We start from the raw sequence: 16,651 nt of genomic DNA on the forward strand, positions 1-16,651 counted from the left end.
TGCCATTCAGGGTGATCCCCTGCACTCTGGGAAGCACACATTCTAGTGGGAAGACTGACACTGGGCACCTGATAACCACGTGACTTAAAAATCTGAGGGTAACAAAGGGTGTTTATTATCTTCAGTATCTCATTTCAAATTCTGCTCAGAGCTAAATGCAACAATGTGAGATGATGTTAGTATCCCAGATCTTCATCCAGGAAGGAATCTTAGAGATCATTAGGTTGTAGGGTTTCTCTTCTGCAGAGGAGTTAGAGGGTCAGTGTCAGATTGCTGGTTTGCCAGTACCACTCCCTGGAGAAAAGAGCAAAAGAAAGAAACTTGTTAGTCAACTGTGCAGAGCCACCATGAGACTGACTAGCTTTGTGAGTGGCCCCGTGTTTGCTGCAAGAGACCTCTGGCCTTTTGTAGCAGCTGCCGCATGGTAAACAGAGCCGAGATATCAGGGGTCTCGCTGAAAATGCAGTCAGATGGGCTCTGAAAAGAGTAAGGCAGGACACTCTGAGATGGGGTGGGGTTTCTCACAGTACCGTACAGGGACCACCTGCAAGATCTCTTGAGGGATTTGTGAAAAACACATTCCTGAGGTCACCGTCCTTGACCTGCTGCTTATTGAGAATTTCTGATGCCTGGGATGTGCAGGTTTAAGAAGCCCCCAGATGATCCTGATAGGATTGCTGCCTGAAAATTGCTGGGTGAAGGCTCTTCCACCTCCAAGTGATAAAGAAGGAAAAGATTCATCCTGGAAGAACATCCCTTAGATGAACAAAATTCCGTAGGAACACTTAGTTTGTAGAGTACTTCATGAAAAGAAAGTATTAGGTTATTTAGAAGTATGTTTGAATTGTGGATCATCTTATAGGCCTTTCTGGCATATTTCTCCACTTAGATTCACAAGACACATCGAATGTCTTTCTAATATTAATAAAGAGGTTTTTTAACGCTCATGTTTGACCCTCTCCACTTAACTATCCCATTCTTATTTTGTATATGAAGGTAGTCTGCTTTACAGGAAAATGTAAAGGACCTGCACTTCTCTGCTTTGTGGTAAGTTGTAAAATGCAGTTTAAAGAGGCAGGCCCTATATCCTGAAGCGTTTATAGGAAGGATTGCATAGTTTTACCTGGCTTCCCTTGAGGTTGGCAGAAATTAGCTTTCCTTGAGCTGGCATCTTCCCGAGCTAGCGTGCTTCTCCTATGGGGTGTGCGGCCTTCTGTCCTGTCTTCTTGAGGCAGAGCTTCAATCTAGAATCTGTTCACAAACTGTGAACAAATGCAACAAACAGCAAACAGTCTTTTGCTCATAGTTAAGGTGCCTTGAGTTGGGTGCGAGGGGCTGTTCTCAGGGGTGCTCTGCCCACGGCTCTGGCCCACTGCTGCAGGTGAACATCATATGGGTGGTCTTTGTGGAATGCCATCAGTGCTAGCTTAGTAATTCCTAAATGGGAGCTGGAGGGCTGCAGTGCTCAACACTGGATTATATGAATGTGGATTGTCCAGGAAATGCTTTTGATCCCACTCATCCACTCTCTACTCACGTGACCCACCTCTCCCTCTTTACTTGGTGTTTACTCATGAATGTGGGTGAGTTGTCGTGTTAGCCTAGAATAGCCGTTCCCAAACTTTGATGGAAGGATGCCATTCACTTTGAAAATTATTGAGTAGCCCAGAGAGCTTTTGTTTCCATGGATAATTCCCATCAATATTTACCAAATTCACAATTAATTAAAACTGAGATTAGTATTTATTTGATTCTTGTTTAGTTTTACATAGCAATAATAAACTTGTACATATAAAAAATTATAAAAAATGACTGTTTTCCAAAATAAAATTGGTTAGAAGTGTGACATTGTTTTTACATTTAAAAAATCTCTTTAATGTCTGATTTAATAGAATCTGCTGAATTTTATTTGCTTCATTCATTCGGTTGTGCTTGTTATTTGAAGCATATAAACAAAAAGCTGACCTTGCACAGATCTATAGTTGGTAAAGTAGGGGGAGGACCTCATGGACCCCCAAAAGCATCTCAGAGACCTCCAGGGGTCTTCAGACTGACCAAACATTTAGAAGTATTGACCTGGAAGAATGTAAAACAGGAAAACAGTGTCTCCCCCAATAGAATTTGGTGTAAAACATGGACTGTGTTACAAAGTCAGATGGGTGCAGTTGTCCTGCTTAACCGCTAGTCAGGAGCTGAAGGCCAGAGACTCACGGCTGTTCCCCAGCCTGGTAGTGAACTCAGAGGCCTGTCTTGCTGTATGGTGGGACAGGAAATTGCATTTGGGAGTCTCATAGAACACACTGGAAGATGTGTTTTAGCTTGGCCAGGTGCGTGCAGGACAGGTTTTCTGCATGAAGAAAATCAATGACAGTTTCTGAAACTGCACCCTGGAAGCCTTGACCAGTTTGGGTAATAACAAGAGATTTGAAAGTGTGGGGTGTACAGGTGTTTTGCTGAATCTAGGTGGTAGTGGTGATTATTATTATTTGGAATTCAGCTTTCAGTTCTACCTGTCTGTGAGTTCCAAATTTTGTGAAAATTAGTTGCTTAGACAAAACTTTGCCTCTGGAAGGCTGTCAGAAAGCGAGATTTCCGGCTTATGTGCAATGTTATAGTTTAGTAACAGCTCTGCAGAGTTGTTCCTTTGCCTTAAATGTAACTTATTTTGCATTTGTGCTACAGAACTGTCACAAGTGTGCCCTTTTGTCCTCTTGTTTGGAAACTGGGTTTTTATAATGTGTGTGGTGTATCTGAAGATTATTGCCCATTATTGAACACCATTCATAGCAACCATTTGCCTTAGGCATTGTACATGTACTCTCCACTCTGCAAACTATGTGTTCTGCCCCTTTTTAAAAAGAGGAAGCTAAGGTTCAGAGAAGCTAGGTAGTCCATTCTGAGCTTCATGTGCCAGAGGCCATTTTGTACTTACTTCAAATGCCATTGAAATAAATGCACATCAGAGAGTTGTTCTTAGCATAAGGGGTACTACTACATGTAACTTTTTACTAGTGAAATGGATGATGTTCAAGAGCTTTGGTTGATGAGAAAGGCGTCCAAACCCTGGCAACGGGGACTCTGGAGCAGAACTTGAGGCCAGTGCCTGTCGGGCCTGGGTCCCCACACTCCATCTGTGTGACCTGACTATGGGTGGCCTGCTCTGCCATTAGATTGCCATGGTGCCCTCCTTTGGTTGAACCTTTCTTAAGAAGTACTTGTTGGAGGCCTGAGTGCAGAGCCTGTGAGAAGGCCTTTGTGGTTCCTGTTGCCTGTCAGCTTGCTGGTAAAGGTCATAGGTTTGGCAGAATTTGGCCCAAGGTTTGCTTTCTCATAACATACCACGCGGTAGCAAGGTTGGGAGGAAGGTGGCTGTAGCTATTTCTGGAAGCTGCTTAGGGAGCTGCCTCCCCCTAAATTGGTACATAATTTGCAGGGCCTATTGCAAGATGAAAATGCAGAACCCCTTCTTGAAAGATTATTAGGAATTTCAAGACAGAGACAACAGAGCATGAGGCCTTGTGCGAGGTCCTTCTAAGCACAGAGCCAGTGTGACTGCACAGAACACAAACCCATGAAGCCAGCTCTGCCCCCACCATCTGACCACTCTTTAGCGGCCAGTTAGCATAGGTCACTCCCCAGCCTGCTAGGCCCACATCCTTAGGGATGTTGTGAGGCTTAAATAAGAAATAGCCACTTTGGGTATATACCCAAAGGATTATAAATCATGCTGCTATAAAGACACATGCACACGCATGTTTATTGCGGCACTATTCACAATAGCAAAGACTTGGAATCAACCCAAATGTCCATCAGTGACAGACTGGATTAAGAAAATGTGGCAAATATACACCATGGAATACTATGCAGCCATAAAAAAGGATGAGTTCGTGTCCTTTGTAGGGACATGGATGCAGCTGGAAACCATTCTCAGCAAACTATCGCAAGAACAGAAAACCAAACACCGCATGTTCTCACTCATAGGTGGGAACTGACCAATGAGATCACTTGGACTCGGGAAGGGGAACATCACACACCGGGGCCTATCATGGGGAGGGGGGAGGGGGAAGGGATTGCATTGGGAGTTATACCTGATGTAAATGACGAGTTGATGGGTGCTGACGAGTTGATGGGTGCAGCACACCAACATGGCACAAGTATACATATGTAACAGACCTGCACGTTATGCACATGTACCCTAGAACTTAAAGTATAATAATAATAAAATTTAAAAAAAAAAAGAAATAGCCACTTTACAAGCAGGGTCAATTAGTGTGGGCTCTGGTTTCTGTGTGAGGTAGTTTGCTAACATGAGAGGGTGCTAAAATGATAACACTGACAGATTAAATTCAAAATAACTAAATCTTCCCTGTGTTCCTTTATGCCACATGACTCCTGCATGTTCTGCTACCAGCACCTATTTGATACCAGAGGGGAGGGGGTCCATTCACGATGGGACAGGAGCATCAGCAAAAATGCAGAGGTGGGGACGTGCTCCATTCTTCTTGGAAACCAAGCTGGCAAGGGTAATGGAATGAAAGAGATCGTGGATATTTTTGAGACTATGAGGAAATCACTACACTGGTGGTGCCCAGTACAGAAGCCATATGTGGCTGTTAAGCACTTGAGATGTGGCTGCTCCAAATTGAGACGTGCTGTCCATGTAAAGAACACACTGAATTTCAAAGACTTGCCATGAAAAAAGAATGCATAACGTCTCGGTGTTTTTATATTGATTATGTTGACGTGATAATATTTCGTATATGTTGGGTTTAACAGAATATCTAATTAAAATTAACTTCACCTGTTACTTTCTAATGTGGCTGCTGGAAACTGTTACATCCTGCATGGGGTTCACATTCCAGTTCAGTTGCATGTGCTGCTACCAATTGTTCTACTTACACACACACACACACACTTCTGCACACAACCCAGAGGGGTCAGAGACCCCAGGAGCCCCGGCTTCTAGTGCCTAGGCTAAGCCTTGGAGTAGAAGATAAAGCTGGGAGGGTGGGTGAGGAGGTGAGTGCACAGAGCTCCAGGCTAACAGAGTAGAGCATTTGTTCTTTGAGCACTGGGGAGCTATGGATTGTTTACTAGCAGCAAGGTGACTTGTGCAGGGTATATCAGGGAAATTTGTTGGGGGAAGAGGTAGAGGAGGCAGGAAGTGAATCCAGAATGAGAAATCAGGACAGTGGTTAGGGGACTGTTGCCTTCCTCTTGAATCAAGTTCAGATAACACATCTGGACTGATGAAACTCTTAGGAAGCTGAGGAAGAGCCCATGAAAGTACGTTCCTCCCTGTGCTGAGACCAAGTGGTTGTAATGAACAATTAACATGTGACCCAGATGCACCTTTTGCCTTGGCTGATCCAAGCAGGTTCATAATTCTTGCCTGGGCCCACGCTTGGCCCTGGCTGCCAGCTGCCTGGCTCCAGACCTTTCTTCTCTTAATCGTTTCAAGTACTTCTCTGCTCCCTGGAAACAGGCACTCCCATCAGTCACGTTCCAGAGGATGGGGAAGAGGAACTTGACAAGTATCAGCTACAAAAGCCTCTTGGACAAAAGAAGTCCTTTAAGACCTATTTGAATACCCGTTTTTTGTGAAAATAATCACGATGTTGAGAGCTTTTTTTTTTTTTTTTAAACTCTTTTTGGAAGGTAACTTTTGTGAAAAGAAAACACCTGCTGCTCCTCAGGCTGTTTCAAAACACTGCCTATGGTTTGAAAGTTCAGGGATATGCATGTGGTGTGAAGCATTTGCAGGCATAATATGTGTAGTCTGGGAAAAGCAGACCCAGAGAGTGTTTGTAGCAAGGCGAGGCCTTTTAGCTGCATTTAGATGATGCTGGGATTGGGGTGGGCACGGGGTGCAGCAGTGGGGAGGAAGAACTGTGTGTTCCTTTTGAGAATAGAGGTTATGTCAAGAGGGTTAACAGTTTTTTTTTGTTTTTTGTTTTTTTTTTTGAGACGGACTTTCGCTCTTGTCACCCAGGCTGGAGTGCAATGGCGTGATCTCAGCTCACTGCCATCTCTGCCTCCCAGGTTCAAGCGATTCTCCTGCCTCAGCCTCCCGAGTAGCTGGGATTACAGGTACCCACCACCACTCCTGGCTAATTGTTTGTACTTTTAGTAGAGACAGCGGTTCGCCATGTTGGGCAGGCTGGTCTCGAACTCCTGACCTCAGGTGATCCACCTCGGCCTCCCAAAGTGCTGGGATTACAGGCATGAGCCACCGTGCCTGGCCAACAGTTTTCTTTTTTCCATTGAAGTTCAGCTATTTGCAGGACCGAAGGTGGTTCTAATTACTTTCACCTGTACCTCCACCAAAAAAAGAAATCAACCAACCATGAGTAATTGCTGGTTTTTAATTGAAAGCATTATTCCAGGAACAACTGGTCGACCATGTTTGCAGAGGAAGTGGCGAAGACTGATTGATATTGTGATCCAGCTTCTAAAGATTTTGCGCTTAATCTGAAGCACATTGGATTTCTGTTTCAATAGGCTTTCTGTTTTTTGTTTTTATTATTACAACTAATATGTATTCTTTTCACAGGGCGAACCTTTCCTACACACCCATACTTCTCTGCCCAGCTTGGAGCAGGACAGCTGTCGCTTTACAACATTTTGAAGGCCTACTCGCTTCTAGACCAGGAAGTAGGATATTGCCAAGGTCTCAGCTTTGTAGCAGGCATTTTGCTTCTTCATATGAGTGAGGAAGAGGCGTTTAAAATGCTCAAGTTTCTGATGTTTGACATGGGGCTGCGGAAACAGTATCGGCCAGACATGATTATTTTACAGGTATAGAGCGTTCCTTATGTCTTTAATACAACAAAATGCTAAGAGTGTTTCTTATCCCTCTTCAGATATGCCTCAGGAACTTTTTCACCGCCAGGGAACATTGTAATAGCTGTCACTGCTGATGAAGGACTCCGTGCTAGGCATTATTCCAAGCGCTTCATCTGCACTTCCCTCGAATAACATAACAGGAAGACACTGTTCATTGTTTCAGTTTGTAGATTGGAAAACTGAGGCTCCAAGAGATTATAAATTGGTGCCAGTCACACAGCTAGCAAGTGTCAGAGCTGGACTGGAAACCCAGGCCTCTCTGACTCTAGGGCCTTCCCTCTTACCCCCATCAGCCGTGAGATGATCTCACTACCACCTCCCAGCCTCTGCATCTGCTCTTCCTCTGCCTCACCCCCACCCTTGTCATCTCAGGTTCAGCTCAAATATCGCATCCTGGGAGAAGCTCATTCTGACTACCCTGATGTTGTGTTCCCCACTTCCACCCTGGGCACACTGTGTCACGTTATCCTGGCTCATTTCTTTTGCACAACACAGCCACTGCCAGAAATGATCTTGTTTCCAGAATCATCTACCTGTCTATTTTCTGATTTTTTAAAGCATGTGAACTTTAGGAGCGGGAAGGGATCTTATGGGTCTTGGAGCCAAGTCCCTAGTTTCTGAAACAGTGCCTGGGTTGAAGTAGGCACCCCATAAGTATTTGTTGAATGAACAGTTCTGTCAGAGAAAACCAAATGTAGTAGCGTATTCCAAATACCACGTGCTGCTCTTGCTGCCTGTCAGAGGGAAAACTCTGGATCCTGCTTCAGGAATATTCCTAAATGTTGCTTCAAATGTTGCAGCACGTGTTGATATGTTCATTTACTACCAGTAAGATACTGTGCCTTCGGAGCTTGAGAAAGTATCCTGGGAAGGAATACGTTAGAGCCAAGGACTTACTTTGAGAGCATCAAATTATGTGATTCAAAATCTTTTCACCTTGATCTGTGAACATGGACCACATGAATGCAAATATCATAGAAGGAAGTCAACTCATTCACTGAAAGATTTTGACCACATAACACTTTCCACCTGTACTGTGAGGTTCTTCCTACATTCCCTTTATTAACTTTAAAGACAATGGTTACCAGGCAGTGGAATTTTCGAGTTTTCTATAATTTCTGTAACACACAACTCTGTTGGGGCTGGTGGCTTTGGTTGATTACATTGTCTTCGATATGGGAGAGCCACAGCTGGTGCTTATGGGATTATATTATCTGAGCCTCTGAAAACAGTTTTGTTTTCTTTCTCTCAGTTTAGACAGGACATATCCAACTTGGTGGATCTTAGCAGGATTCTGGCCCTGTGTTGGTTATTGTTTCTTTAGGCTCAGGCCATGGGACTGCTCAGATCTGGGCTGGCTCTTGGGCCTCTATGAGCCTGTAACTCTTGGTGGCACTGCTAGGAACTGGCATGAGCTTTCTGCCAGAATTATGTCATCCTGTGAAGTTGGATCCACTTTAGTTGGAAAAAGTTTTTACTTCATCTTAAGACGCACACTTGTCTTCTTGTTTTAACTTGCCAGGGATCTGGATATTCCATATGTTATACACCAAAATAAATTATGGTTGTCCTGCCTATTGAGTAATTTCAGGGGTCCAGAGGGAATTTGCTGAGTAAACATGTACAGTGGACTCCTACGGAATCATAAAATGCCCCTAATTCAGTCTTAGTGAAGAGACTGGCTTCTTATTTCTAATTCCTCTGGGCTTGAGTTTTGCAAAGAGTGTGTATTTGTAGGAGAATTTATGAAATGTTTGCACAAGACAGATGTTTAGATCTTCTTAGCCAAGGAATACAAGGGAACAATAAAAAGGAAGTGGCAGAAGAAGACCCAGTGTTAGCGTCCTGGGCCTACACCCAGCCAGTGCCTGGCATCAGCAGGCACTCGGGAAGCACTTGTTGGATGAATTAGTAGCTAAGCTCAGTGGATCACAAGCCAAATAGAATGTTTGAAGTTCTAGTAAGTCTTCTCTCACACCCACCCTGTGAGCAGTAGGCATAACTTTATCGCTGTGGCAGATCCCTAATTCTCAGCCCCGTTGGCCGTCTTCCTGCAGATCCAGATGTACCAGCTCTCAAGGCTGCTTCATGATTACCACAGAGACCTCTACAATCACCTGGAGGAGCACGAGATCGGCCCCAGCCTCTACGCCGCCCCCTGGTTCCTCACCATGTTTGCCTCACAGTTCCCGCTGGGATTTGTAGCCAGAGTCTTTGGTGAGCATTAGTAAATCTGTTTGCCAGAACCAGCCTTCTCTTATTAGAGGGGAAACATTTCCTGTCTCTCCGTGGTGATTCTTATTTTTATACCTGTAGCTCTTACCAGAACAGGGTATTGTTTAGTCTAAGATTAGTCAGGGGTGGGTTTTGTGACTTTGGATTCCTCCTTAACTTCTGATAATCACGGGGCTTCCCTAGATGCCTTCATCTTGTGGGATGTGGATCTGAGCCCCTCACCATGAGGCTCTCCCTAGAGCAGACATTTGGAGGACTTGGCTGAGGAGCCGCAGGTGTATGTTTCTCATGAATTGCCTTCCTCAGCTGCTCTGGGCTGCGAGTGTTGATTGATGCTGACCGTGGGCCTCTGGGCTCTTTCTAGATTCCCTTGGCATCTCCTCCTCCCCTTTCTCTTCTTGCCCTGCCCTTGGCTCTACATTTTCTCCCAAGTCGCTCTCTTGGAGACCAGTGTCAAGACCTTGAGTAACAGCTCCTTGTGGATGGCTCACCCTCCCGCCTCAGCCATGACACTTCAGGAAGGCCTCCTGCCCCCGCGCCCAGGTGTCACAGCCACTGCCACTCCCACTCCCGTGCCCCGCTATTAATCTTGGGTGGTTCATGTGTCAAACCTGCCTTTATATTCTTGATTTACCTTTTGAGAACGTTGTCAAAGTTAGATGGGTTTTCATACACAAAGCCTTCAACCTGCCTTCATACGCAGAGATAGGGCTCTCCACGTGGACATCAGGAACCGAGTGGCATGCTGGGAGCACGGTCAGTTCGGGCACAGTTTGTTTTCCCTGCTTCAGAATAAAAGTGATATTTTTTGACAATTCAGATTTTTTTTTTATTGTAAAGGAGGAGGTTACTAAAAAAAGATAGTTACTATATGTCAAGTGTTTTTAAGCATCACTTGACAGCTTAAAAACATGTGATCTTTAAAAAATTTGTTTTTAGGATTAGAGAGCATCTTAAGGGAAATGTTCAAAGACATGGATACTACTTCAGGCATGCTTTGGGTAAACATCTTAAATATCCAAATTCTAGAAATCCTAAAATTTGCTTTTTAATATACGTGAGCATTTACCCTTCTCTCTTTTCCTTTCCCCCAAAATACTAGATTTTTATTATTCACTTCTATCTACAAGAACCTTTAAAGAGTTTCCCATTTTGCTTTACTGTAAGAATTCATGTTCCTTCTTTTCTGTCCCTGAAAAAATAAAATCACTAAATTAAAATTGATACAAAAAGCTATCTCCTGGTTAAGCATATCTTTAGTGAGATTTCATGAAGGTTTATACCATAGTTTAAAAAACAAAAAAGATAACTAAAAGCCTCAAAATTGTGTGCTTAGTACAGAAACTAAAATCTCAAGCTTTAGGCTTTAAGCTTTCTTGCCAATAACTTCTATGTTTTTTGACTTTTCTAACCCTGGAAATTAAAAGAAAATTATTAATCCACCTTCCTTACATTTTCTCCACATTTTAGCTATGATTTTCATATGGGGTCATGAAGAGGAGTGAGAATAGAAATGGGGAGGAGGAAGCGCTGTTTGTTAATGGTTTGTAAACAGCTCAGGCATTAAATTACTTGGTTAGTGAAGAAAATTCTACCAAGGCAACCGGGCTGACCACAGACTAGAGGGGCTGAGGGGTCATCCCTGAGTCATCCCTGCCCTGGGGCCCCAGGCACTGGAGCTGCTGCTTGCAGAAAGTTCTGGGGCTCTGGAAGAGAAATTTTTCCTTTGGCTCATAAATGGGTAAAAAGACATAAACAAGCAAACTCCACTTTGGAAATGATAGCCCTTCTGTTGCAGAGTAATTCGAAGCTCTCTGAAGCTCACTCTAATGACTTCATAAATCAAAGCTGCGGCCTGTAGAGGTAAGATATTTTTCTGTAGACTTTGTAGGCAGTGGTGAGACTCGGCATTTCATAAACATTATACATAGAGATGGCAGTGTCTGCATCATTCCTAGATCCCACAGACTCCTGCTGTGCTAAGTGGGTCGTTGTCCACCTGGTCAAGGGCTCCTGGGATTAGAGGCAGGAAGTGGGATCTCCAGGCTGCACTGGGTTGTGATGTCACTTTGCAAGAACTGCTTTTTTTTTTTTTTTTTCCCCACAGCCCATCCCATCTTTCAGTACTTAAAAACAGAAAAGATAGGTTTTTACAAACCATTTCAATTTTTAGCACTGATGACTTAGAGAACAGTGATGGAGATAGCTTAGTTTTATATTTCAAAGCCTGCCATTCAGACACTATAGTCTTTTTTGGCCTAGGGCCCGTTTCATTATAAGCCTTTAAGTCTGGATAAACTCTAAAAACACATAGACCTTTGCTGACTGTTCACTAATATATATATATATATATATATATGTAAGTAAAATATTTCAGTTTGCACCAGCATAGCTCATATATTAGTTAATAGGTTATCTGTCATTAAGTATGTATCTGCTCCTTGGAGGGGCAGCTGCCAGTGATGTGTGTGCCTTAACTTTCACATGGTGCTCACACCTTGCTGAATGGCAGTTCTTCTGCCTGGTGTCACATAATGTCAATAGCCCCTTCCTGTCTTTTTCTAGTTTGAGTGTAGCAGGGCCCTGGGAGAGACGCTTGCTCTGTTCACTTTCTCATCACATCTACGTTTGGGGGGAAAAATGAAAATCTAAAAAACAGGACCTGGCTTGCTCCTGATGGAGCAGGAGGCTGCAGCAGTGTTCAGCCCCTGGTGTATGTGTGTGTGTGTGTGTGTGTGTGTGTGTGTGTGTTTGTTTTTTTTTTTTTGGAAACGGAGTCTCACTCTGTTTCCCAGGCTGGAGTGCAGTGGCACGATCTCAGCTCACTTCAAGCTCCGCCTCCTGAGTTCAGGCCCTTCTTCTGCCTCAAGCCTCCTGAGTAGCTGGGATGACAGGCGCCCACCACCACACCTGGCTAATTTTCAGCCCCTGATGTTTTTCTATAGGACGTGCTGCCAAATAGATGAGGGAGGAGGTAGAATGTAAAAATTAAGGGTTTGGCATAAAACACAGAAGCCACCTGCAATATAGTGAAGGCTTCAGAGAGGCTTTAGGATGAAAATAGACTGAAAACAAGATTGTTTCTGTGGCCAGGAAAATCTCCGGCTATTCAGGTAACATGATGCCGCATGATGATTAGTGTGTGTTCAGTCTGTTTATGCTGTTGTTCTGCACAGCACTGTCATCTGCCTTCAGCGTACCCTTTACCCATTACTCATAGAATGTACGGGAGCCACAACTGGAGGGTTGCAGCCTTCCGGGAGAAAGTTGAGAAGGCTCAGCCTTGACAGAGACAAAGGTGGCTGGAAAAGAGATGCAGTGTAAGCTCACATAGGAAGATTTCACTTTGAGATCATGAAGTTTAGTTTCAAATAGAGTTCCAACACACAATAACGCAATAAGAGGGTTGCTGAAATGTCCTCAAAGAAAAGTAGTTCTTTTGTGGTGTTCTCAGTGAATACAGTGCAAAGTAGTAGAGTCAGCTGAATTTAAGATTCCTCTTCATTTCCTGCCTGATAAAACCTCTTGCCTGTTTCTAGGTGGCTTGAAAAAGGAGAGGAGAGAAGGAAGAGGCACGAGCAAAGTCCCACTGAAAGGTTGTGGGCTACAGGGTTGTGAGCTAGGCTACTGCCGCACTGTGCTGGGGGGCAGGGGGGCTCCAGTGGTTCACTTTCTCCTAGGGAGGTTTTCAGATGCAGGACATTCGCTCACTTTTCCAAAGAGAGTTATTGTTTTTTTGTTTGTTTGTTTGTTTTGTTTGTAAATTCTAGAATGTAAATGTATAAGGATACTAGAAGACAGGCAAAATAAAAATAATTGGTTTGGGGCAGTGGGTTTATAGGTAACATTTTTCTTTACTATTATTTTAAAATTAGATGTAATTTTAAAAATTTCCAAAGCCAAAAAACAGTACAAATTCTTTAAAGGATGTAGATGTTGCCCCCAAGTGTCATCAGACAAATTTAGGAGGCCCTTCCTCCCAAGTAAAGCTTCCTGTGGTCCTTCCTTCAACTCTTCAAGCACATTCCTGCATTGTGCACCCAAATGATCTCCCGATTTAAGACCTCCCCTGTCTCACAGAAGCTTCTGGGGCTGAGCTTTCTCAGGCCTTGGAGGGATGGACGCTTTGAATGGGAGGAGTAGTGGTGAGTGGAGCATCTCTGGCAGCAGGCATTTGGGAGTCTCTGGAGTCTCTGGCAGGAATCAGTCAGCGTAGTCTCCAAAGGTGGCCTTTCTCTGACACTAACCAGCCCTTGCAGGGATCCCACGCGTAACCTGCATCTCATTAACATCATCTCCTTACCAGTGCACTGACCTAGTGAGGAAAGGAACAAAAAGCATTCAGTGACTCCTGCGGTGCTCCGGGGGAAGTTAGAATTGCTTGGCTGGGACAGAGGCCCCTGGTGATCTGGACCTGCCCGCCCCCATTTGCCCACCTGCCCTGCACAACCAGGGCCCCTGCCTTGCCAGCCAGACTGTTTTTCAGGCTCCCTTTATTGACACCCTCTTTCCCTTTTATTCAGAGTATTAATCCCTGAGTTCTGACCTAGGAAATTTTCATTGGTTCTTCAAGCAGTCACCTTTCCGTGGGCCTTTTCTTTCCTCTTTGTTCTCGTAACACCCTGGGCATAACTCTACCGAACCAGAACTCCTTGGTGTCTTCTGCAGCGTGTGCTTTGTCCTTTGCTCATGGCTTGATCCCCAGAGCCTAACACAGTGCCTGGCGTGTATTAGATGCTCAATGGATGCTCATCAAGTTAAAGTAGAAGGTACCTCTCAGCAGAGTTCTCTTCAGATGTTGTGAATAGCATTAGGAAAGAACATTTATTTTTTAATTACATTAAATACAAACAGATTTAATAAAATAAATCATATGCCCAGGGCTATGTCTTAATTTTTTTAACATATCAATAAAGAGACTTTAAAGCACATACACCACCCCCTCACCTCCAAATTTCCTTTCCTTTCCTTTCCAGGAAAGTCTCCATTGGGAATCATAGGAAGCACTTACTAAGTTGATTTATTGTGAAAAACCAAGATCCTAATAAATCCCAGAAGTTCTGCTGTTAACCTAAAGAGACCACTGATTTGGATTGTGTATTTGGTTGTGCTTACAAAAGTTGCCCAGTAATCGTTTATTTTAATTGGCGTAGATGTGGTACTGTACCTAATTTAAGGCACTCGTCCCTCTGAGAGTAAAGAGATCGAGCTATAGAAAATCACTGGTGTGGTAGGGAAAGCCTTTCCCCAGGATCCCTGCAAAAAAGGTCTTGATTTTTATTCTGAAAGATGCCCTCAATTTTTGTTCAGCTTTGTTCATATATTGAAAGGAGGTCTAGGAAGTCTTATTGTCTAAACCACTGAAACTTCAAATTTACTTTAGAGTTTTGTTTCTGGAAATGTCATTTCTGTTTAAAAATACATTTTTGTTTATAGTATTTTAGATCTTTTTATTTTCTGTAGTGGGGGATTATATGCGTAGACTATATTTTATAAACCAGATATTTCAGAGGAATATTCTTCAATTGGCCTGCCTTGGTATATGTTACACTTACCCTGAAAAGCTCAGATTTCAAAGACACAGTTCTCTAGTATGTCTTCCCAACCTCAACAACCAGACTTAAGAAGGAAGTGAAGGATTCATCTTTCCCACTTTCCTGTGGCCACCTTGAGCCATCAGTAGTTGTGATGTTTGTGGAAAGAGTGTGGGCCCTGAGCTGGGTGGGAGAAGCAGGCTGATCTCAGCACTGGCATGGCTTAGGGCTGCACCCATCTCAGCTCACGTGGTTAATTAAGGGTTTTGTGATGGTCACAGAGGATCTTGGGGGCTATCCCAGCCAGCGGGCCTGTAGATCAGTCATCTCTCCCTGTGCTTTGTTCAGAAACTACAGGGATTCAGTTTCCCATTTGCACAGCAGCACCCAGTCTTTGCTTTTCTGTTTCTTCATGGCTTTTAAATGTTATCATATTAACCATCTTGAGAGGCATCCTGCAAGGTTCTTCTCTCACCTGCTTTTGCTGTCCTTGATTTGATGAAATTTACAGCTTCTTTCTCTCTTCCATTATCTTTCAGCCAAAAGAAAGAGAGAAAAGAAATACTGACACTTACCTCTAATTATATTTCTACTCTGAGTTTTAAAATGGTTTTTTCTTATATTATTATTCTAGTTATTAGGTAACTTGCCTCAGTTTAGTCACCCAATAATTAGTTATCATTGGCTCTGCTTTAACCCCAGGACATTTGACTCTTTTTTTGCCCCAGCGGCTTCAACTCTATGAGGAAGGGGAGATGGGGCTGGGCTTGCTGCTCAGCCGGTTGCCTTGGCCAGTGCTGCCCTCCCTCTTACTCTACAGTCTGTATAGAAATTGCATACATTTGCCAGCCACTCTAAGAACGAAATATGGCCAGAACTAGAAAGTAACCTTGATGGAGTTCTTTGAACTCCCTCAGAGGGAAAAATGTTCTTTATTCCATTATCGTGTTAAACATCAGTAAACTTGTATTTAACAGTGTACTTTTGCAGTGGTACAGCTGTTTTACAGTTTTTAAAGATCTTTGAATTCTATTCCTTATTTCAAAACAGAGGAAACAGGGACACTTTTTCACTTACTCTATCTTAATTTCTGATGCCTTATCTATAAAAATCTTTTAGCTTGACCCATAAAAACATGTTTTAATATCTCCTTTAAAACCCAGGAGCATTCCTGGAAAAATAGAATAATAAAACCTTTTTCCCTTTCCCAGTTTAACTTTTGAAGCATGTTTGAATTTTATTTTCAGAGTAAAACATAATTTTTAATGTTTATGTACTTTTATTTGCAGTACTGTCTTGACAACACTATCTGAGATATCAGGCTCTTAAAAATGAGATAAAGTTTGCAGTGTGGAGCTATGTCTCACATCCTCCTGCTCTGTGATGGGTGGAAAAGGCAATGGAATGGTATTGTGTGAGAAACTGGTCTGGTTTAACTTTCTGCATTTCTGTGTTTTCTCAGATATGATTTTTCTTCAGGGAACAGAGGTCATATTTAAAGTGGCTTTAAGTCTGTTGGGAAGCCATAAGCCCTTGATTCTGCAGCATGAAAACCTAGAAACCATAGTTGACTTTATAAAAAACACGCTACCCAACCTGGGCTTGGTACAGATGGAAAAGACCATCAATCAGGTAGGAGTCAGTCCAAACCTTGCAAATGCTTCAGCCATCCTAGATATGTAGAAACTTAAATCTCTCTTAAGCAGGAACTGTTTCCTACCACTTTGTGTTCTGAACAGCATTCTGCATCCTGGCACGGAGGAGGCATATCACAAACATGTGGAATGATCGTGAGTGTGTGTGTTATGAGCGTCATGGTGAAACGCCACATGGAAACATGATAGCAATGTTTAGTTGTAGAAACCAGCACAGGTTATCAGTAATTTCGTACATTTAAGAGACTTCAACTCCAGTAGCTTGGTCTTCTGAAACATATATACTTATGCAGTGATGCAATGTAGGGTTTTGTACATTGAGTGCTTTGATTTTTACGTGTGTGTTGAATGGTATTAATTGGAATTTTCTCAGAATAATTC

General features: G+C 43.2%; 1 protein-coding gene across 1 annotated transcript in view; it reads left to right on the plus strand.

Annotated features, from left to right (window-relative positions):
• The window catches only part of TBC1D1 (TBC1 domain family member 1), a 243,683-nt gene that overhangs the window by 213,728 nt on the left and 13,304 nt on the right, over positions 1-16,651 (plus strand). The window contains 3 exon segments of the mRNA XM_010365815.2: positions 6,554-6,798; positions 8,904-9,063; positions 16,078-16,247. Coding sequence (XP_010364117.2) covers positions 6,554-6,798; positions 8,904-9,063; positions 16,078-16,247 — 575 coding nt within the window.

Source organism: Rhinopithecus roxellana, chromosome 2 (genome assembly GCF_007565055.1).
Source record: "Rhinopithecus roxellana isolate Shanxi Qingling chromosome 2, ASM756505v1, whole genome shotgun sequence".
NCBI lineage: Eukaryota > Metazoa > Chordata > Mammalia > Primates > Cercopithecidae > Rhinopithecus > Rhinopithecus roxellana.